We start from the raw sequence: 24,009 nt of genomic DNA, 5'->3' as shown, positions 1-24,009 counted from the left end.
TTGTAGAAGCAGATCTTACAATTTTTTTACAAAGTGCACAGTTTTTTTGCAATCTATACCTAATAACTTTTGCCTGCACATTTGATGAACGAGAAAAAAAAATCCGCTACCATGCAACATCCGAGCAACGTCAATTGTTAAAAATACTTCTGACTCCATCCTCTCTGCTGTTGTCTGAAAAATATCATTTGCTGAAGTGTTCAGATTTATTTCGTAAGCGTGTATGCGAAAAAAAGAAACATCAAAAGTGTACGAATCCGCCCCGCACGCGCATGTTGCGACGGGCGAAGGGTGAGAGAGAGAGAGAGTAAGGGGGGGTGGATAAATAGCGAAAAGGGAGGATGGCCGAATGCATATACAACACGTGATAATTTGATACAGAATGACCGAGGCCAGGTAGCGAATACGACGCTCCTAATAACGCTGATTTATAGGACGTCGCGGAAACTCTCCCCTTGCCTAGGACGGGGGCAGGGGTGGAGTCGCTCCCTCTCTTTCTCCCCGTCCCAGCGGAGCACCTTCGTATGTATATACACACGGGTGCGTGCGTATACGCATGCTATTACGTGTACGTGTGCATATTATATATACACGTGCTTGTACGGTTACGAGTCTATTCGCCATAGAGCACAGACGCCTAGTTAGAATGGATTGCCCGGTATCGTCTTACCACGATGCCACGGGGTTGTACCTATACGACCATGGCGTTGCGGTTGTTTTCTTTTTTCTTTTGCCAGAGAGGAGGAGGGGATTTGTTTATTAATTTTGAGGGTTACTTATGCTTTGGGAAAACGAGGGGATGATGGTTACTGTTCTCGCAAAGATGTGGTTTATACAGTTGTGCCCTAATGTTTTAGGCACCTTACACGCCCAAACAAAAAAAATTGCAAGAAAACCGATCATTTCACAACACATCTACATATAATGGGTCGTTGTAAAAAAAACTTGGGCTTTTTATGTCCTTGCTCTTTACAAACAGTTAAACTGTTAAAATAATATTTATGTACGAAACCCTGGTAGAAACGTTACTACATAAACTGGCTAGAAACTCGTCAACATGTCATATAAGCCCATTGACGCATATATGTTGACGAATTTCTAGTCAGTTTATGTAGTAATTTTCTGCCAGGGAAATTTTATTGAAAGTAATTGTGTTTTTTTATGATCATATGAAAAATCTCGAATCAGGTATGATTTTCAAGCTTGAACAAAGAAAATAATGTTTAAATGTCATTACCGTAACTTGTCTCCAATAAGAATTTCACATTCTCTACCTTCATTAAAAACAAAATTTCGATTCTTTAAATTTTTTATATCGAAATATTTTAAAGTTAAGTCAAATACCTACTTAACTGTATGGAAAAAAAAATTCTTAATAAATTTTGCGTAGTACATATTGTCTCTCGAATTGTGTCTCTCTGTTTTGTTAATTTCAAACTTTTCGCAAAAATTCTTGCAGTACAATCGCTTTTTCGACTTCAGTTGGGTCGCCACTGACATTATTTACCTTTATTTGTATGTACTATGTTGACAAACCTGCAAAGCGGTTGAAAAATTGAAAAACTCTTTTTTGCGTCAGTCTTTTTTTTCGTTCACTCGAAAAAAGAATGAAATCGGTCATTACCGTAACCAGCTGTATCTTGACGTCAAGGTATACATACATATTTTAAGTGGTGAGAAATCGAACTAGATGGTAAGTACAAGTTATAAATGCGCGGAAAACATTTTTAAATAATTATTCAAACAGATTTATTTTTTCGCGTAGATTACAGATTTAAGGATTTAGAATGGCCCTGGTTTTGAGAAAAAATATATAAAGTTCCGTAACATTGAAAAATTTCGAAGTTACTGAAGAAATAAAAGCAAAAGTAAAAAAAGTAAAACATTAAACTGATGGAATAAATTTAAAAAAAGTTTCACGGAAAAAAATATAAAATCAGCCAAAAGAAGAGACGAAGTAAAAAAGTAGCGTAATAAACTTGAAGGAAATTCTGATATCAAAATTATCTTAATTCTAAAAAAGCGTGTCATTACCGTAACCACCAAAAATCTGAAATTTGTACGTATTCAGAGGTGCTCACGCATATAGGATGTGCCACTACTTTTTTCTCTTAGTTTTTACATATACATAAACTACGTAACGCTATTTTTGGACTTTTTACCCCCCCCTCCCCCAAGTAACTTACCGTAACGTTTTGCCTGACCCCCCCCCTCCCCTAGTAAATGTTACGTAACTTTTTCTATTAAAAAAAAATTTTTTTTTAAATAAAAATAAAAATTGAGTTATACTTAAATTTATTATTAAATAAAACTTTTATTTTAACTCTACATCACATGCACTTTCAAAAAGTGCTACTAGCCACTCGTGTATATCACTGATTACAGGAAAGGAAGCTAAATCATGTGTAAAATCATTATTTGTGAGATTAGAATATTTAATTTCTACTTCTTCTTCTTCGGGACCCTCTATTATTGGCTCAAGAGTATCAAGTTCACAAAGTAATTCTGTTTCTCTTTTCGCTACAATTTTTTTTGCACGTAGCTTTTGATTATTGACTTTTCTATGAATTTCTTTGGTGTGCAAGTTTTTTTGTTTTTTTGAAGCAAAATATACTCCACATGAATCGCATGTCCTACCTAAAATTAAAAAAAAATCGTATGATTTTTTCGTCGCGACTTGTCAACAAGAAAAACAAAACCCTGCTGCGTTATCAACGTATAATACGAGTAGATAGGAACGTATGGGTTACATCCTAAGTCAAAATATTTCATACAAAAAAAGGTTTAATGAGATCTACAACTTTGTCATTCTCGAAAATATCACGTAACAAAATTACAGCCTAAAGAATTTTTTTTTTTTCACTGAAAGTACCATCTTAAAATGACTGCTATTTTTTCTAAAACAGGAAACTTGGCCTATTTCAAACCATTTTGTAAGACATGAAAAACGAAGCCATTTGTCAAATTTCAGCCCAGTCCGACAAAAACTGCATGGATTAGTCGAAAAACTTTATTACGCCTATACATACATACGTACACCCCTGACACTGAGGTCCGCGATCGCAATTTGTTTTTTACTAAAATCTTTTTTACAGAAAAACAATAAATTTCAAGGATACTTACTCTTCTTGCTCTAACGAAACTATAAGGCACTCCTAATTATCAGTCGTGCCTAAAAATGTGTCAGCAGATTGTAATATATAATTTGATAACAGCATTAGTAAATATTTAATTTAAAAGAAGACACATCTTGATTTTTAATGGTATCAGAAAAGTACCATTTTATCTGAATGAAACAGACACTATTTATTGCTTCAAAAAAAAAAAAAAAAAAAAAAAAAAAAAAAAAAAAAAAAAAAAAAAAAAAAAAAAAAAAAAAAAAAAAAAAAAAAAAAAAAAAAAAAAAAAAAAAAAAAAAAAAAAAAAAAAGTTTTCTCATTAAGCTCAAATCTGTATCAAACAAGAGATATAGCGCATAGTCTGACTATCATTTTGCTGTACATTTTTATTGAGGAAGTATACTTATAAATTTAATGGCTGTGAAGATATTTTGCTGACTTTATTGATAAATATACAAATACTCTGAAATAAATACCTATGCATTTTTGTCACGGGTGTTGCTAATCAAATCGATTTGTTCGATTTGTGTCAGATCTTGTTGAAATTCAAGCTAAAAGGCTTCTCTCTGTAGGTATAGCTGTTACCTATAATCTTTTTGACGTTGAGAACAATTGCCATTGTATTTTTTTTTCAAGGTGTGAGCGTAAAGTAGCATACGACCCGAAATAAAAAATCTTACTTCTCAATTGTTATTAGGTGGTGAATAAATGAATAAATGAATAAAAAATAAATTCGTTGTAAAAAAAAGGCTTTGTATCAGAAATGCACGGAATAATAATCCATTATTTTTAACATCCTCATTAATATAGAAAATGAAAATTATTCGGTACCGTTTTATAAACATACAGTTTAAGTACAATTTTACACGCTGTTAGGTTACTTATACGTATGGTAAAGTGATTCAGTTTATATTTTTACAAATTAAATTAGATTTAAAAAATCATCTTTTTTTTTTAAATAATCTTTCTATTCCGCATGAACTGAAAGAGGTGGAACGATTTTTGTACCTATAGAATGTGTATGTAAATCAGAGTGATGTATGACAATATGACCATACTCCAAGATTATTATGGCCAGAAATTTTTTTTATACATTAAAAATGTCATAAATGTTCAATACTTCTATTTTTTAACTTTTAGAAGTCGATATTTGTTGGAAATGTCCCCATCCCCATGGAAATGTTAAATTTTATTTTTGCTTTCAATAATGACAAAAACAGTAACAGTGAACTAAATGAATTATTTTATGGTTAACGTACAAACATTAAAGTTCATAGCTGCCAGAAAAATAGGTATGTTTCCTTACTCCTAAATCCTCATGCATTTTATATACACGTATATCGTCGCCTGAAGGCTCAGATATAGTTATTTTTACACCATAAATATGATGTTTTTAGCCATATCTACGGTGGTAGTAACTTGCGATGCAACATCAGGGGGATGAAAAAAAATGGAGAAATACATTGGATTCTGTTTCAAAAAACTCAACTCCCACCCGGAAAAAAACATTTTGTTTACTGAAAACTTTTGGCCCAAGTGGAATTCGAACCCTGCATGGCTATCAAGATCTGTAGACAGGCATGGTATCCAAAAAGCCGTTGTGCGATAATAATCTGATGCTTGTTTGTGCGAAAAGATATAAGAATAATGTCTGATGTTTACAGATAATCTGTACGAAGATCTCATGATTCGAAACGAGATTCAAAATCAGGTTAAAAGCACGTTGACGCCGTTGACGGTACTTGATGAACTGGACGGTTCCATTTACTACATTAATTGAGACATTTTGTTTTCTGTTTAAGATAATAAACAATGAGTCAGCATCACCCTTACAAATGTGAAATTTTTTTAATATATTCAATGGGAATATAACTAATTGTTTTTAATTACGTACGGCAATTTATTTTATTGAAATATGCCCACCTAAATATATAATTAACAAAATTTTCTTTTTTTAATAATTTATACACATACTTAATATTTAACAAAATGTAAAAATATTACGAGGTAAAATTTTCAGTAGGTAAAATGTAGTTGATGAGAGTTACTAGAAGTATTCATTATTTTCTGCAGTTGGTAAGCATTTTTCTATTGTTTTGCCATTATAAGATAAAGAAGTTCCCTATTTCAACGATCAAACTGATGATAATTATTGCGTTTCGTAATCAATATTTTTTGAATAAAATAGCAAATGGTAGTATGTTACTATGTAATTATATAGTAAAAATTGAAATATTTTTGATGTACAGAACCAAACAAGTATAATCGTATGAAAAATTCTACATTTTTCTTCTTACTAAGTTAATGCAAGGATTCCAAGCTTTGTCAATATTTTCTAAAGTTTCCTTCATCCGAACATATGCAAAAATAATGTTTGAGGAAAGAAATATTCTTGATTTTCGGTAAGACATTCATACGTATGCAAAAACTGAGTAATTTAAATGCAAAAATTTCACACAAACTACTACTACTAATAATAATATTAATGCACATGATTACTTACGAAAATAATCATGATGAAAAAAGCAGCTATGTATGCCGACCTTGACATCCACATGCTTACGAAACGATAGTGCTCTCCAGTGACGACATTCCTATGAATATAAAATTTTAATTACATTCATTTTTATTTTTGAAAGCCAAAAATATTTACACACCTCAAGAAACCCTTGTTGTCCTCATGCTCAGCGAGCGTCTTTATGCTAGCCATCAAGAGATCATCATAGCCCAAAAACTCATCGAGAATCAATCGAGAGAAGGAATCACCAAAGCACTTGTCAGTTGCCGGATCCAAAGTAACAATTTTTACTGGAATGTTGAGTTTCTGGCGTGCAGCTGGCGACAGACGCAGAAATCCATACTCTAGCGAGTATTCCACAATGTACTCATCTTCTGAAAAAACTAAATGACATTGATCATTAATGCCTAGACTCAATATCACACGTTAACACGCACATGTAGCAATTTTTTTTAAAGCTTAAGCGATCTTAACCTGCTTTGACCATTTTCTCGACTTCCGATACTTGGTCCTTTAGAGGCTGTATTATATTATCTTGGATTGACGACTTACTTTCTTCCATCGTGCCATTTTCTTGAATCTCCATAAGCGTGGAACTTGGTTCCTAGAATGTATTAATTTTACTTGGTAAAATAATCACAAATTTATTTGATGAAACCAAAAGTTACTAACATCAAAACTTTCTATGCTATATCCACCCCAGAATTGCGTAGACAAAAAAGGACTAGAAGCAGCTTCTGCTGCACTGTAGTTATGCAAGATGTCTGATGTTGTATCCCTTAGATTAAGCTCTTCTTCGGACAGAGTTAAATTCTGCAAACCCTCACCATCTGAGCGATTATCCTGTTCACTTTCAACGGCTGATGGTTCAATATTTATAAATCTATCAAGTGATAAAGAACACGCAAATAAGTAACTGTAGTCTTTTCGTTTTACATTTTCAAGTGGACCATGTATAGCAATATACAAGTACCTCTTTAACAAATTTATTACTAACCCATCTCCGGCCAATATTCCTAACACACCACTCAAATCGTCAACTTTCTCTTGGCGCAGCTTTTCCTCCTTCGCATAACTTTTTTCAACGCTATAATCTTCACCTGCATTTCTCAGGATTTCCACCCTGAGTATGCCGTCACGAGGCCAGTCGTCTCTCACGTGCTCCAAGCAATTAGCCGGCGTACGCGAAAATACCACGTGTATGTAAACCAGCACAAAAAATGCCATTATTGCCTACGAGTAATGGGTATTTATGAAAAAACAAAGTTTCAAATAAAATTATCGTAGAAAAAGGAATATTTTTACTCACCTTTAATAAAACAAAAAACTCTATCATCCGTCTAACAGGCCTTGGGAAAGTTTTAGCATAGAGCAAAGCAGATTTGATAAAAAGAGCATGAAAGAGCCTGTCCCTCACGCTAAACAGGGGATTTTGATTGTTATTATTCCTGGGCCTGTTCATGTTGTTGTTTATAACAGGTCCAATAGCCGCTGCCAGATTGTGATTGTTGTCTGCCACACCAATATTCTGATTGTTACCTGGTGGCATAGCCGCAACGTCTACCTGTGGCATCCTGGTAACTGAATGTTGGTGCAACTGCCAATGTGTACTGATCAGTTCGTTCTACTTATTTGATAGGTAGAAAATCCTCTTGCACTCGAACCTTTTACTGTGTAGTTCAACATCTCCAGTCAGGTTTTCTTGGTAAGCTCCTGAAATACAAGCACAAGTACGATTGAAACATTTTGATTTTAACATTTAATTAAAAACCTAATGTTTTTATAATAAAGGTAAGCAAATATTTGTCCCTATCGATACAAAAAAATATGGTGATAAAATTCTAACCAACAAATCTCAGTGCGCTAAAAAATATAAATTGATAGAAAAAAGTTTTTAAACATTCATTTGTAGAATTCACAAGAAACGTAAATAGAACTTGTTCGCAAATATTACATTCTATATAAGTTGCATTTTCAAGAGCACCAACTAAATGCATATTCTATATTAAAAACTCTGAGTTGACAGAGCATTAATCTACTTTAGATTAATCTAAAAATATCATTATTAACGACTCCAAACATTTGCCAAGTTATGCATCGACGTATCAATTGCGCAACGCAAAAAGAAACATTCTACACAATTTTTCAAAACAAATACTGCAGTAGATATGGACACTTTAAACAATATTTTGGCCACTACGGGCTCTTTGCATTTTTCACTGATGTAAGTACCTATATGGGCATCTCGATTAACTTGAGGAAAAAAAAAGCACCCAACACAGTCACGACAAGCAGATCAATCTATTTATGGCAAAACACGTTCCCCGTCAATTTTGCAACGCACAAAAACATATTTACCCTCTTGTATGTGTGTGTGTATGCTACAAGTTATCCTTTTACGTAAAGGAACTAGCACGCAAAACAGCTGTTGTCGTTGCGAATTCAGTGTCTTAAAAACGCGTTATCAGAAAAAAAAACTATTCCCTCAAACATCAACCCGAGTATATATTGAATTAAAATTTATACCATCATGAAAAAGTCGTAGCCTTTATACTAAATTATCACGGAAATAAAAGTGCTTCATGAGATACGATGAGAAAATTATGAAGACAACAATAAAACAACATAACCTCCATGCACGATTTTCCTCACTTTCTCTTTCAGAACTAAACACACGCAATGAACAAAACACCAAATCACTGAGTGAGTACTTAATCTATATAATAGAAAGAAGAAAAACAGTTAACGAATCACAACCGTGCACATCAGACAACGCAAGCGTGGTACGCGCTCTAAAATTATAAATAGTCCAAAACTGTTTTAACCCCTTCAATGGCATAACATTCGTAACAACAAAACCTCAACAAGTAAAGTATTACAAGTACCTATAAACTATGAGCATACGAAAGTTAAAAGACTGCAAAAGTGCAAATGCATATAATAAACAACACAGACACGGGCTTAACACCCCAAAACCTACAGACCTACTACATATAAAACACTTTACGGAGCAACGGAGCGCGCTGTCACTTTGCACCTTCGCAGCAGCGCCCGGAAATCTCGGAATCCGGAATCCGGAATGTCAAAAAAGAGAGTACTTACCTATACATATACCAAATAAATTTATAGGTATATATCTCTTCTTCTGATGTTCAGTTAGTCTGATTCCTTAAGAACTGACTTACGACAAAAAATTGTACCTACATTTTTCGTGACTCCCCCCTTGGCACCCAGTATTTGCCACACTCCTGGCTATTCGGCTCACCGACCTCACCGTCCGATTTTTCGGCTCATTGTCCGATTCGGCTCAACGTCCGATTCGGCTCATTGCCCTAGTCTCGCTGAAGCAATCAATAAGGAACAAATCGGAGATAGCGTCCAAACTTTGCAGATCGCTTTGCATTATGGTCTGTAAACATGGAAAAATAGTTTTGTCCAACCAAACCACGGGCTTCAATTGTTATTAAACAATTAGTAAAAATTTACCATTTTTTTTTTTAGTTTTTCTCATATAACTTTTTTTGTGGCTGTCGGATTGCAAAAATAGCTAACGATATTTTGTTCGTTATTTAATTATCTACCAATCTGTGTAAATTAGATCATTGGAAGACTTTTTTTCGCGAAGTTATATTGCAAAAAAGTGCAAAAATCGTTGTTATAAATTGTCATTTTGAAACATCCATAACTTTTAGAATGTTTGATGAAAATGCTTCAAAATTTGGTATTCGATAGCTCTTATAGAGATCTTAAGCCATGCTCAAGGCTTTTTTTGTATTATGAAAAATAACGTAAATAAACTATAATTAATTAAAAAATTCATTTGATTGTCCTGATCGTTAAAATTGAGCTAGACTGAAACTTTAAAATGGATTTTATTCAGAATACAAAGGACTTCAATATTGTAAAAAAAAAATTTTTTTTTTCAATTTTTACCCCGATTTTTTACAAAATTTAATTTTGCAATATTAACAAATTAACATTACTCGATCATTTTCTATTGTGGAGAAGTAGAACTAGTTCCATCTAATAGTGTATATTTTTACACAAATTTACAAAAAAAAATTTTTACGATATGATGTTTTTAACTATAGTTATTAACAGTTTAGTGTTTTTTGCAATTGTTTAATTTCTATCGGTTTTTTCGATTTAAAAAAAATATATTTTAGTATCTACATAGCATCTGTTGTTGTTATATATGACTTACAGATTTTTTAACAAATAATTGACAGTTAGAAAAAATTACTTATTTATACAGTTTTACGTGCGATAACGGCCTGTGTACGGCGGATTGCATATTTCAGGCGTTTCCATACCAGTTCGAAAAATCATATTATTTGATCTTTTACTTTTATTATTGTTTTGTAATAACTAAAAATACATAAACATACATTTTTATACAAAATTTATTATGTGAATGCAAGAAAATACGATGTACATGATATTTGTTGCATAAATTTTTTATAAAATACTATTTCTTATATTTTACGTTTTTTTGTTACTGGTGTGTGATCACTATCACTCTCGGTGTCATCTTCTATTTCGGCGAACAAGATGTCATCAGAATCGTCTTCTAATACTATATAATTAGGAAAAGCATTTTACTGTGAAGGTAAAAATTGTGCTAACATGGAAGACAGAATAGTGTCTCTTAGTGAAGATGAAGATGATAACGACATATACAGTACTCAGAACGTAGAGCATGAGCAAATTCAAATTCAGATGAGTGAATTAGTATCTTTAGCTATTTTTGCAATCCGACAGCCACAAAAAAAGTTATATGAGAAAAACTAAGAAAAAAAATGGTAAATTTTTACTAATTGTTTAATAACAATTGAAGCCCGTGGTTTGGTTGGACAAAACTATTTTTCCATGTTTACAGACCATAATACAAAGCGATCTGCAAAGTTTGGACGCTATCTCCGATTTGTTCCTTATTGATTGCTTCAGCTACCGGACTACTCGTACAACAGAGCTACAGAGCGCCAGTAAATTAAAGGTATATATAGTTGACTTTCCGATCTGACGGTAATGTAGAGCGCAACTTACCGAAAATTACTTGCTCTGGTAACGATTGCGGAAAACACCTCATCACACGCATGATGCACGTAGTATATTATACCACGTGTGATTGTCTTCCCCTGTGTGATAATGATTTGACAACAAATAGATAGACGGACAGCTCAACATACCGCTATCTCTTTTGCACTTGGTATAACGCTCGCCGCTCTCGCCGCCCTCGCTGGTGAAGTATTTAAAAACAATAAAACATATTTAATAAAGTAATGCATTGGAAATACCTAACTGGAAAAATGTTGAAGAAAAGCTATGATTGAATGCATTTTATTTTTTTTTACTAAAAAAATATTATTCAGTAGTGTGCGCAAATATCACGTTGTATACTAAAATACTAAAGGTATTGGATACATATACTTTTCGTCTTTACCGCCACTAATATGGTAGTCGAGCGTTGTGTAACAAATCCAGCTATTTGTTGTCACATCATTATCAACACATTATCAGGATAAGCTTTAATGATGCGACAACAAATAGATGAACGACAACTTATACACTTGTCGTCCATCTATTTGTTGTCAAGTCATTATCACACATTGTCAGAGTAAGCACAAGCACACATAATATAATAGTATATCGCGTGAAGTTGTGAAGAAAGTTATAGCATTCAGTTTTCATCAGCTTAAGTATAACGTTCGTTAGCAGTGTGATTCTACGTGGCAGTAAATCGTAATTGTTGAGTCGTGATCAAAGTTTAGAACTGTTTTTTTATCAACTAGTAAATTTGCCTTTTTTTTATTAACACTCGTAAAATTTTTCAATAACATTTGCAAAACACGTTTGTGTAACTGTATTTCCGTCGCTTATTTCAAATTAGCCCTATTTCATTTTCGCGGGAAGCAACGTTTGTACCCTCGAAACTTGTTTAAAAATATTGACATTGACAAGTTATAAGGTTTTTTTGTGGTATAGAAATGAATCAACTTATAGAAACCAGCTGCGAGGTAAGTCGACTTCCATTCAAATGTTCGAGCATATTCCGGAAAAAACCGGCCGCATGATTTTTAATTTGAGAAGTAAAAGAAAGAAGCATTTTCTATCAGTTTTGAGGTAAAGAAATATTTACATATTGCAAAATAGATTAATTTTCGAACGCAACTTTATGTAGCTGTAGCTACTAGCTAATACCATGATGTAAAAATACGCGATGCGGCGTTCCGACGTCTCATTTTCGTGCCGTTCTGCGCCTTCCATTGCGACGCCATATTTGAGGGAGACGTGGCTACATACTACAGCGGCGAAGAGCCTGTACAATGAAACGAAGCCGCTTAAGTTGAAACTAAAACTTATCCCATGCATCTCACCTCGAATTGAGATATATATATTTATATATTTGTACATATATACGTAAACTGATCATCGTTTACCTGTTTGTTCAGTTTTTTATGTGCAAATATTGCCGAATTGGGTGTTTGGTCACTATAATAACTGGAATGAAAGTATTGAAGCAAAAAATATACATTGTTTCACGAGTTTCTTGATGCTAATATATGTTTTATATTTTAAAAACTTTTGAAATCCGCAGACAGACATGGCGGCGCGGTGGAAGCCATGATGTAAGAAATATAATGTGTGGCGTTGCACATCCATTTTGATTGACCAATCAGGAACGCTTCCATCGCACCGCCATGTCTGTCTGCGAATTTCAATAGCTTTTAAAATATAAAGCGTATTAACATCAAGAAACTCCTGAAACAATATATATTTTTTATTTCAATATTTTCAATCCAGTTGTTTCAGTGACCAAACACCCAATTTGGCAATATTTGCACAGAAAAAACTAAATAAACAGGTAAACGATGATCAGTTTACGTATATATACACAAATATATAAATATATATATCTCAATCCGAGGTGAGATGCGTGCATGGGATAAGTTTTAGTTTCAACTTTAGCGGCTTCGTTTCATTGTACAGGCTCTTCGCCGCTGTAGTAGTCACATCTCCCTCCAATATGGCGTCGTGTTGAAAGGCGCAGAACGGCACGAAAATGAGACTTTGGAACGCCACACCTTATATTCTTACATCATGGTGGAAGCATTGATCAATCAAAATGGATGCGCAACGCCGCGCGGGCCGCACCTTGTATTTTTACATCGTGGCTAATACCATGTGTTTTTATATATATATACATGTGCTTACACTGACATCGAATAGAAAGATGTTAAAGGAAATGGATGATTGTGTTCGCAATTTTGGATCCATAATGGGTCCATTTGGTATAAAGTACTGGATGATGACATCACATGAATACGTGAAACGCATATACCCGTTACATCTATATATGTGTTTATAGTAACATCGAATAGAAAGATGTTAAAGGAAATGGATGATTGTGTTCTCAGTTTTGGATACATATTGGATCCATTTGGTATAAAGCACTGCTGCACTGGACAGTGGTGGGTTTCCGACGCAACTCGGAGGTTAATTCTGACTCAGACTTGTTAAGATTGATTTAAAGTTAGATGAGAAAGGTTTATAATCAGATGTTAAACGAACGACGAATAGTTGTCTTTTATTTCGAAGTCATGATTAATCTCACTTAAGTCAGGCCTCATATTTATTTAAAAAAAAAAATGCATGATACTTCTTCTTTCGTCAATTAATTGCATTGATAAAAGTTGATTATACAAATATCACCACATATCGCTTTAATATTTCCGATTAGTTCACAATAGTTTTACTCGTTTAACCATACCGTTCTATGGATAACTTATTGCACTTACAATAAATAATTTATCCTACTAATTTTTTTAGGAACGAAAGGATTGACAGACAGTCGACAAGGAAAGAACTTAAATTTTTTCCGGACTGTCCTTAAACACTTGTATACACTAAATTATTTTCCAGTTAAAATTTACTTGTTTGTTTGTTTTATTTATATCTGAACGATAATTATATCAGTAGAACTATCTTGTAGACACATACTCACCTATGAATATATCTGTACTTGGTTTGGTTCTCAACTTCGAATTCAAAATCTTGTGATAGGATTCAAGTTTATTATTGGTTCTATCTACCATATTAAATATGCTAAATACTTCCGGAGTAACTTTAACCATCCATTCATTTCGAAAGTAAACATCCCAAAATCTTTTCCATTTGGCTAATTTCTTCTGATCATTTTTAAAACTTTTTTTTAAAAGTTTTCTTATTATTTTAAATGCTTTTTCAGCTTTATCAGCTGGAAAAAGTGGTATTAACAAAATTTTCTTCATAATTTCATAGCCAATATTATTGTTCTCCTTATTATTTTGTCTCAAATATATCCTATATTTTTTTGACTTAGCTTTTCGTATTACAGCCTAAAATAAAAATATGCTAAATTTCAATAGTTTAACTTGCATATATGTAAAATTCATGAAAAATAGTGATCAGGAATTAAAAAATTTTAAAATTATATAAGACGTAATCGATTTTTTTTTTACAATATTTATTACACTGGACATGATTGGTAGGTTAAAACTTATTTATAATAATATATTACTTGGCAGTTTAAACATTAAAGAGTTAAAAACTTATTAATAATTAAAAATTAATTACGAATATTAAAAAGATTTAGGAATTTAATGTATCTATGCAATTTAACACTTAAAACTGTAAAAATGATAAGTTATGAGTTTTGTCAATTTTTTATTTGCTTACAACTTCTACTACCGATCTAGCTATGAATGGTTAAAAACAGCATCAACAAGTTTCGAATGGCTTAGAGCTTTTTTCCAACCAATTATAACATTTGTTAATGCGTGAGTGCAAGAGAAATGGTATACATTCAAAACATAAACAATGTATATAAATTATTTAATTATGATTGATGATTAAAATTTTTTTTTTTTTTTTTTTTATGTGTGAGGATATCGTTGTTACACGGATGCTATTAGGCATTGTGTGATTATTTTTTAATTTCTTTTTTAACTTGGCATTTTTCAATGTTTTTTGATATTATAAATCTAATTATTTTTCACAAGGCTCATGATGTCGTTAGTCAGAATGCGTGATTTTTCCAAAAATCGAACGATATATATACTACATTTTTGCGCTTTATAAATGTATCGTCATATTTTTTAACCTACTAAGTTTCTTTCTCTATGTTAGCAAGCCTGTAATGGCGCACTTTCCAAAGATATTTGCCGAGAAAGACGTAAAAATTGGCTTCATGGTTATAAATGACAGACGGTATCAGAATACCAACGCTGATGTACGTAAATGGGTCATTCTTTTAAAAACCGAGCACTTTTTGACCAACACATCTCAGAATTGGCTGAATTTTTTTTTCCAGACTCTACTTTTAGCAAAAAACATAAAAGTTCGAGGTTTATTTTTTTACGTATTTTAGATAATATAAGCGGTCGAAAATTCGATGAAAGCGAGTTTTTAACTTGAAGACTAATTTTCAAAAATTCATAATTCCGGTTCTATTGGAGCTGAAGATTTAATTTTTTTTTATTATAAATTACTATGTTAACTTAATATTCAACATTATGAAAAAAAGAGTATTAATAATATTTATTTATAATGTGAAACTAGACAACTTTAAACCCATTCGGTAATTTTTTCAACAGATTCTTATGTTGAATAATTGAACAATAATGCATTTTCGGTAGTAAAGAGAGAAGAGCCATTTTTGGGTGAGGTAACAGAAATTTTAAAATAAAATATGATTGGAAGATTGCTCTGCCCTGTGAGAGCAATAAATCTTTTCTAACAGAATTTTTTTTTCAACGTAAATCTTTCAATACAAATATATACATACGATTTGCGAACGCGTCCATAGATAATTATATAGATTTAAGGTGGCTCATCATGCTTGTCCTATCCATTTGTGTGACATTATAGACTATCACACTTGAAAATATTGAGTAGCAGGCTCAATATATATACCTACATAGATACGAATCCGCTTGTTTACGTACTGAGGTTAGCCCCGAGTTTCGGACTTTCTTAGAAAAAAGATTAATCAAACAACCTGCTCCTAGTTTTTTTGTAACATATGGCTCGACTTTTAGCCAAAAAAAGCTAAAAATTTGGGTGAAATAATCAAAATGCCTTATAAGACTAACTCTAGAATTTAAAATTTGAATGCATTTTTTCGACTTTGGTCGGCAACATGCTTTGAAATTCAAATAGTAGATCCGTTGAGTAATACTTTACCATAAATTTTAATTTAGGTGCAATAGCTGCTCAACTTTCATAAAGGTAATAATTCACCTCAAGAATTAACATAATAAAACATGGTGATAAAAAATAGCTTCTTTACCGAATTATATTTCTTGCTCATAATGGTTAAAATTTGGTGCACTCCATTAATATTTGGACTCGTCTTAAATGTAGCGTCTACAAATATACTATTTTCTTCATTAAACTTATTCAAAAAATCCTTGTCATAGAGAATAACGTGGTATCCATGAGATGAAGAGTTTAACAACTCTGCAGAGAGAGAAGTTTTGTTGCCTTTTTTATCAATAAACTTTAAGAGCGATGGATTTTCCTGCATCTGCTTGCCGAATTATTTAATTGAATCGTAGCGCTTGCAAATAGATGTATGTTTCACTTTATGTTGGGCTCGCTGCATAGTTATATGAACATTTTCATAAGCAAAGTATTTGTCTAATCCATCGAGCCTATGAAGTATTAGATTTATAAATAATTAAACAAATAAATCAATATGTGTCTGTGTGTCTGTCTATGCAAATGTATATGGGTCATTAAACAAAAATTGTTAAATACGAATTGATAGATGCGATACTTTCACGCCCTAGTTGAGATTTTTTAACCTAAACATTAAGAATTTTAAATTATTTTTTTCAAGTTGTTTGTCATAACAACGGATAAACATGTGTGTACACTAATGTACATGGGACTTTTTGCGTAAAATATCATATGCTATATAGTTTTAATGTTCAATAAACTAAATATTATTTAAATTAAATACTTTAGATAATGACAGTTTTTTTCAAACATCATATGATATGATACAGTATTGCAAATACCATGATATCTCATTTGCTGCTCTTATTTTAATACCATGATTTACAAAATAAATGCATACCTCCATTTTCTTTATAATTCTTATACCAAACGATCTAGCTAAGGAACTAAAAAGAAAAAATTAAAAAAGCTTTCATTTTGTTTTGTAAACATCTAAAAAGTTCAGCATTGAAATTTATGACTTCTCGAGTATAGTTAGCTTGATACATTTATCGACTGATAACGGTATTTTGTACTTGGAAATATTGGCGGAAATTCTGTCTGTGAAAATTTTGTCCATGACCCAATACTTATTCTATAAAGTATATATACTCACCCCGATAGCATTGTGATAGCACGACCGCGACTGTGGAGCACGGCCTGGAGCACACGTGAAAGCACCGTGATGTCCACCTGTCGTAATTTCTGAGCGCACACTGCAAGCATGGTGTGGAAAGTGCATGTCATGCTATCAGACTGCATGGATTGTGTGTATACCAGGGCTGTTGCATGCGCTCATGCAAGGTGGTATGCATGCAGTGCCCATTACCCCTAACCTTTTCTATATACTTTTATCATTATTTTAATTTATAACAATAAGAATGTTATTACAAACAATTTATTTATTTTTATTTTAATTATTTTAAATTTATTTTAAGTGCCCCTCGATAATGGATACTTGGATAAGGTTTGTGTTTGGAGATAAAAAGTCGACGTTATTCTCTATGGGTAGTAAGACGTCATTGGCAGTGATACCGCAGAAGTTTGCCATTTGTAGAGGAGTTTTTGTGAGCTAAAGTCGAGCTGTGATGCTGTGTATTAGGAGTGAGGTTTTAGGTGGGAAATGTTGTGGACGTGAATTTTGATTGTCCATTTGGGCAAATAAGGGCGTCTTTATGTTGTTGTTTTAATTGGGTTAGCTTTCGAGAAGTTGTAAAAGGAGGCCTGGTGGGTGAGCTGCTTTTCTTTGGGCGTGTTAATATCTTTTTAGGAGTATTCGAAGCGTTGGAGCACTTTTGCTGTGAAGTTCATCAGTTGCTTTGATAAGATCTTGCATATTGTCTCCCCCTCCTCTAGTCCAGGGAAATCGGAGAATCTTGATCTCTTGTTTCTGCTATTTAGGTCATTGTAATCATGTCAGGCTTCTTCGACTGTAACAGATTTTTTAACTACGTATGTTAATAGTATGCCTTGCTTGTAATTCTGTTAGTGTTTTTTCTTCTCTTAGTTTTTTCGGTAGGATCGTGATAGTTTTACCTTCGAAAAGTAACACTGGTGCAAAACCGGTAACTGTATGTTCTGTTTAATTGCATTTCTTTACGCATTCATGTGCTATGGTTGTCCATGGCTGCTTTCCTTGTTTTTCATTTATCTTACACCTTATTTTGTTTTTTTTTTACCCAGTTTACCTCGATAGTTCTTAGGCCAAGTCGCCGGGGCTACCCGCTCACCACCTATGTGTAGGGATGTATTGCCGCACCCATTTTCCAACCCTTTTACTGATGTTACACCTAATCCATGGGCACAGTGTGAGTATCTTCGGTGAGACACCTTGCCAGTTAATCTGACACTCTTTGCACCAACGTTGCATCGGGTCTACTCGCCACTGTGTAGCCTTTCCCCGGGGAGGACTCCATATTTCAGGACGTTCACTCCTCACCGGTGAAGCCGGCGACCTCTGCCGAAGCATCGGATCCAGGTTATTTAGCATCCCCGGAGAAGTCTCATGTTTCAGGGACCACTCCTCGTCGGTTAGGCCGGCGATCCCTGCCTGGTGCATCGGATCCGCTAATCCCTACCTCCTATCACTGTTTTGCATTCACTTAGGCCCGAAAACCTGTGGGGCAAGGAAAAAACTCTGGAATTGCTCTGAAGGAAAATTCCATAGAAAATCCCGCCCCAAAAAACAGCCGGGGTTACATAGGAACTTTTCCGAGCTGGGGGTCGTGCAGCTAGGTATCCCGGCTATCCGAAAACGCTGTTCTCTAATGGACAAGTGACTTACGTTGAACTCTATCCCGATCTAATAAATGCTAACGTCTCTGGTGACATACCAGGAGACGTGTTTAGCTAGAGCACAATCTGCTTCTAGCATTTGGGGTTTCATGGCCACTCTTCCAACCGCCCTGGGGTTACCAGAGAAGATTTTGCTACAACAGCAAGCCAGGGAAGACTCTAGAGGGAATCTAACATGGAGAAACATTTGCAGTCTCTTGTTTTTATTATTAGATCTTGAATCAATGGGAATGCTTGCGATTGAGGTATAACTATTTTATTTAGTTCTCGAAAGTCCATACATAATCTAGATTTTTTTCCATCGTCTGTTTAAATGCTAAAGTTACTGAGGCAGCAAAAGGATTAAGATTCTCCTATTAACTAGTATTTTAATAACATTGAGATTTGTTTTTTTATTTCCTTTTTATCTTCAATCGTGCACCTATATAAGGACTTTTACTGCAATATTTATCTACAGTAATAACTCTATGCGAGCTTCGTGTTCTTTAACTGAGCCAACATCATATTTATCTTTTGCAAAAATTGATTTATATTTATCTTGTGAATTCATAAATTTTAGTTTTTTGATGGAAGTTTAGAGCATGTAGTAAGATTTCAAACTTATTTGTGTCTATGTTTTTATTAAAATTTATTTTTTTAGTATAAATACATTCAGAATTTTTTTCTTTTTTCTTCTTTCATAATATTTGTAAATTTTCATTTTGGATTAATTTAAATTCTTTCATCATATTTAATCCGATTAAGAAATCAAACTTGATTTCCTCACTTTCTACTACGAACATATCAAATTGACTTTTCTATATAATAAATTTTTACTCTTATATTTATCATTCCATTCGCTTTCGTTGCACCATTAATCGCCATCAAATTAGCTTTTTCTGTTTTAAGTTTATCATTTTCGTTTTTTAATTTTATCAATTTATAATTTATTAAGGATACATTTGATTCTTAATCATAAATCCCGATTACTTCTACTGAATTGTTTATAAGTAATTTGATGTTAATCAATGGTGGAACTACAAGTTTTTTTGAACTGCGCATCATTTAATTCGACTTCTAACTGAGAGTTGTTTATTAAATTAATTTTATTTTTTTCCTCTTTTTCATCGTCAGCTGAAATTTCTTTTGATTTAAACCAACAATTTGATTCGAGAGTGAAATCGAGTGCCTTTATTTAATTTTTCGCATATTTTATATGTACTGTAAAATTTCTTTTTTTCTGAAGTTTTCTTTCTAACTAAATATTAATTTTTATGGATTTCTCTGTAAAGGTCCTCGACTTCTTTTAAACTTTCTCTATTGTTTTGTTGTTACCATACGCATCAAACCAAAACCCCATAAGCAATTCCAAGTGGAATTCCAAATGTATTATAAGTGTGTTTATAGGTGGAGTTACAAATACACAACGTTGCATCCGAAAATTGATTAACTAATTTATTTATTTTGCAATTATGTAAATATTTCCTCACTTCAAGCCTTATAGGGAATGCTGATACAACACAACTTCTCTCTTTTACTTGAAACCTTTATAAAGTTAAAAATCGTACGGCCAGATAGTAAACCTGAGCCCGAGTAGGTCCTTAATATCATTCAACCTTTCTCGTAGATTCGCAAAACTATAAGCCTTAAGCTACCTTTATGGGAGTCGTCGGATTTTCAAGTTCCGGATGAGACTGTACAAAACAACTCCTGGAATGAGCCACGCTCCGAACAAAGATCAGGTGGCTTTTTAAACAGCGACTGCAGCTATGCCTGGATAAGCTGCGACAAAAGTTTATTTGTAGTGAATGTCACGTCTGGTGAGTACGTAACATCATGGACCTTCACATATAAGATAACCACTGTGTCAGCCTTTCCTGCTCGTCCAGGAAGTTTGCCCTTACTTCTGGTGGGGCTTGATAGCAATGCTATTAGAATTCAAGATTCCGTTGGGCAATTGTGTGTTTTTGATTGTTGCATTTCCAAAATTTTATGTACTATTCTAGTGAGTATAATTTGTTTTTAGTGCCATGTACTAGTTTTATCTCATAGTAGATGGTTTTAGCTTTAATGAGATACTAATTATTTTTAAAGGTACCAGCTGGTGTTGAACAGGCGTGTGTGATGTACGGTGGGGCCGACTGGGAAAATTTTAATGAAGAAAATCGAGACTTAGTTTTACCAGAAAATAGTGGATTAATCTTTGTATCACTCAGAAACTTCCAGCACTTGATAGTTGATCTTAATAGAGATTCATGGTCTAAGTCATCTTACGGTGATAAGCCTATTGTAGCCTGTTTAGAATTTGTTAATTCTTCACCTGCAGTACAACCTCCAAAAAGTAATGAAGTAGAACCTTCAGAAAGTAATGAGCTAGAACCTTCAACAAGTAATGAAGTAGAATTATTCTTTTCAGCATACAATTTGATAAATAAAGGTAAATTTGTAACTATTTTTCTCGCACATAACTGTATTGGTGATTGACAAAATAAAATGTTGTGATTTTAGAAACTGAACATTATATGAAGTTCAATAGAAAAGAATTTGAGGCTACTGCACTGTCCAACGAAAAACTATGCACTGTCTTGCAGTGCTCTTCCAAAATTGGCTGTTTGATCAGTTGTTGCTTAGGTCGTATTATGATCTGGGAGTTTAATGGATTTCTCACATGGGTGAGTCCAATTTTGGATAAGTACGCATTTATCACTCATGCAGTACTTCTTGAACCCACCGACGACCCCAAGCCCTGTTGTTTCTTATGGGCCGCTTATCAGGTAAACATCTTTTTTTTCTCCTTCAATTATGTAACTCGATATTCACAAATCAATTTTAAAATACTTGTTTTTAGGGTAGTACACCAGATTCAGTAACAGTGCTACGCATGTATGTGTTAATGTTTAAAAACAAGAGAAACGATGAATTTGGTGAAAACCCGACTTTATATTTTAATTTGAAGCCAGACCCAAGTCTTAGATTTGAGATCGAATTAGAAAAAAATGAAAAAGTCCACAGTCTCGTTATAATTGAACGAGTCAATCGCGACGCGTCGGATTTACGGTCCCGCCGAGGCGAGGAGTCTCTATTACTCATCGGGACTCGAAAGAGATCCCTACTTTTTGATTTGGATCGATGGTACGAAGAACAAATGCCATCTACAGTTGCTGGATGCCGAAACCCTAACAATATTTTGGCTTGTTACAAAGCACGGCAAGAGAACCATTCACGAGACGAAATAATATGTTGTTCGTACAAGCCTAAGACGTTGCAAGAGTTTGCAAAAAAAGTTCCACACTCCCCAGAGGAACTTTTTTGCCCCAATTCTTTGAGTTTGGAGTGGATCGATTTATCGGAGAAAAATTTAGTGTTCTGGCTCACCCGAGGGGTGCAGTCAGAGCTACTACGAGAGATCACCACAGCTGGACCCATTGTACTAATCATGCCTCATGAAATCTACCGCAGGTGTCTCCTTGCAGGCCTTATACCTTTTGATTATGTCATCCCAGATTATAGTGTAAAAGTAGAACAAAAAGTAGCTCGAGAAATGCTGCTGTCGTTATGCCTAGATCAACGGTGTGCCAATTTCTTACTGCGCTGTGCCATAGAGTGGTCAGATGGCAGTACAGAGTATCTATACTTAAAGTTTCTGAGGTGGAGTATCCAACGTGGATCTGAAATCAAGTTGATGGCCGATCGTTTGTGCAAGCCGTTGTTTGATCAGTCGGGTGTCAATATGGACGAGTCTGAGTTGAAAACGTTACATAACTGTGTTCAGCAACTCGAATGTTTAAAGACCGTTATATCAAAATTACCCAATACTGAAATCGATTTAACTAAACATAAAAGGGCCCTTAAAAAAATAGCAGCCTATTTTCAAGTTGTGTTGTGGTTTTATGATGTCGGTCTGTTGCCGGAAATGCAAAACATCGACGAAAGCGATGACGTGCAAATTTCAGCGCTTACGAAAATTCAGTATCCAAGAAATAAGCTTGTAGAGTCTTACAAGAAAAAAAGACGAGACGCTTGTACGAAGGACAATAAGGAAAATGATGTTTTATTCATTGATCAATTGATTGCCAGAAATTGTTCACCACTCAAAGTGCAATGGAAAGAAGAGTCAGACAGTGAGTGTCCTAGTCAAGATGGTCTTTATCCTCCTCCATCGCTGCAATCTTTGCTTAGGAGTTTTTTAACTGACTGCTATTGCGAAGAAAAAAGTGACGAAGAGGAGGATAAAGATGGTCAATTACCTGAAACGTACACTAAACACTGCATCATCTTCTACTTGCTCATGGACCTGTGCATGATTCTCAAAGACTCAAATTCAGCAGTCGATCAACTTATGAAGTATCCCGCAGCTTTTAAGTTGAGTCCTAGTATTATTAAACTCATCCGAGCTTTTTGGCTTCTCGATCACGAGGATTACGATGGCTTTTTCAACATCATGACAAGCCAAATTGTTTCCAGCAATGACATCGAAGACTGGCAGCATGAACTCGCTGTAAATTCACTTTTAAAAAACAATCAACACAAATTAGGTACGTTTTCAAATTTTAAAAATATGTAACATACATTCGCAAGCTGTCAATTAATTTTTTTTCATCATTTCTTTTTTAACAGCTCTAAATTATCTGCTCATTATGAAACCACCAGTGATATCGTCCGATCATCGGCGCATAATGATCGATCTGGCGGTGGAACAGGGTCATCTACTGTTAGCATTCCATGCACGACCGCCATCGGATTGCGGACCGTTACTCACGAGTTTCTTCCGCTCATGTGAAAAACATGGAAAGCTCAGAAAAATTTTGCAACTTTCCTTAAACCCGGAAGAAGAGAAAGCCTTTGACAATTATCTCAAAGAAAATTATAATGACAAAACTAGATTGATCCACTACTTGCTGACGAACCGCCACGTAGAAGCCAGCCACATTTTTTCTGTAAAAAAAAACTTTAACCCACATCAATCAATTGATGAGGAAATAAACTTTAACTCAACCGCTTGGAATTTACTAAATTTGGTTCACAAAAACGTACCCGAAATCTCAAAACGTTTTGCAAACAGCTGGAGAAAAAATACCTCGAAATCGGCCAAGGGACGACGATTTTCACCATATCCCATTATAAGTAACAACAATGAGTCACGTAGATTTCACCATAAACCAATGTCTCAATCTTGGGACATTGATGGTGATGTTTACAACTTGGCAGTAGAAAAGACACTTGAGACGTGTCGCAAGCCCGATCGAGATGGGCTTGGACCATTAAATTATACGCCTTTTCTAACTGCGCCATGCGCAACAATAAATGCTCAACCAAAATTTGTTACTCAAATAAATA

General features: G+C 34.0%; 2 protein-coding genes across 8 annotated transcripts in view; one reads left to right on the top strand and one right to left on the bottom strand.

Annotated features, from left to right (window-relative positions):
* The window catches only part of LOC106639386 (membralin), a 112,484-nt gene extending 103,725 nt beyond the window's left edge, over positions 1 to 8,759 (bottom strand). The window contains exons 1-7 of one of the 7 annotated variants that reach the window (XM_089597351.1): positions 8,740 to 8,759; positions 6,947 to 7,350; positions 6,635 to 6,870; positions 6,310 to 6,520; positions 6,112 to 6,241; positions 5,777 to 6,020; positions 5,623 to 5,713 (exon numbers count right to left, since the gene is read on the bottom strand). In XM_089597351.1, the coding sequence (XP_089453477.1) occupies positions 5,623 to 5,713; positions 5,777 to 6,020; positions 6,112 to 6,241; positions 6,310 to 6,520; positions 6,635 to 6,870; positions 6,947 to 7,210 (1,176 nt within the window). In that variant the 5' untranslated portion in view covers positions 7,211 to 7,350; positions 8,740 to 8,759. The other 6 variants (XM_014352976.2, XM_014352978.3, XM_014352972.2 and 3 more) reach the window with 6 other exon arrangements.
* Positions 8,760 to 18,707: 9,948 nt separating this feature from the next.
* On the top strand, positions 18,708 to 23,800 carry LOC149373352 (protein ELYS-like). The gene is made up of 7 exons (XM_089597477.1): positions 18,708 to 18,938; positions 20,300 to 20,492; positions 20,774 to 21,061; positions 21,181 to 21,446; positions 21,521 to 23,207; positions 23,290 to 23,609; positions 23,735 to 23,800. The coding sequence occupies exons 1-7, from the start codon at positions 18,708 to 18,710 to the stop codon at positions 23,798 to 23,800; spliced, it is 3,051 nt and encodes a 1,016-aa protein (XP_089453603.1).
* Positions 23,801 to 24,009: the final 209 nt, after the last annotated feature.

Source organism: Copidosoma floridanum, unplaced genomic scaffold (assembly GCF_036245765.1).
Source record: "Copidosoma floridanum isolate Cflo_tuat_1 unplaced genomic scaffold, Cflo_Japanese_pri ptg000032l, whole genome shotgun sequence".
Classification (NCBI taxonomy): Eukaryota; Metazoa; Arthropoda; class Insecta; order Hymenoptera; family Encyrtidae; genus Copidosoma; species Copidosoma floridanum.
The sequence above is the reverse complement of the archived record's forward strand: the minus strand, read 5'-3'. Positions and strand labels throughout refer to the sequence as shown.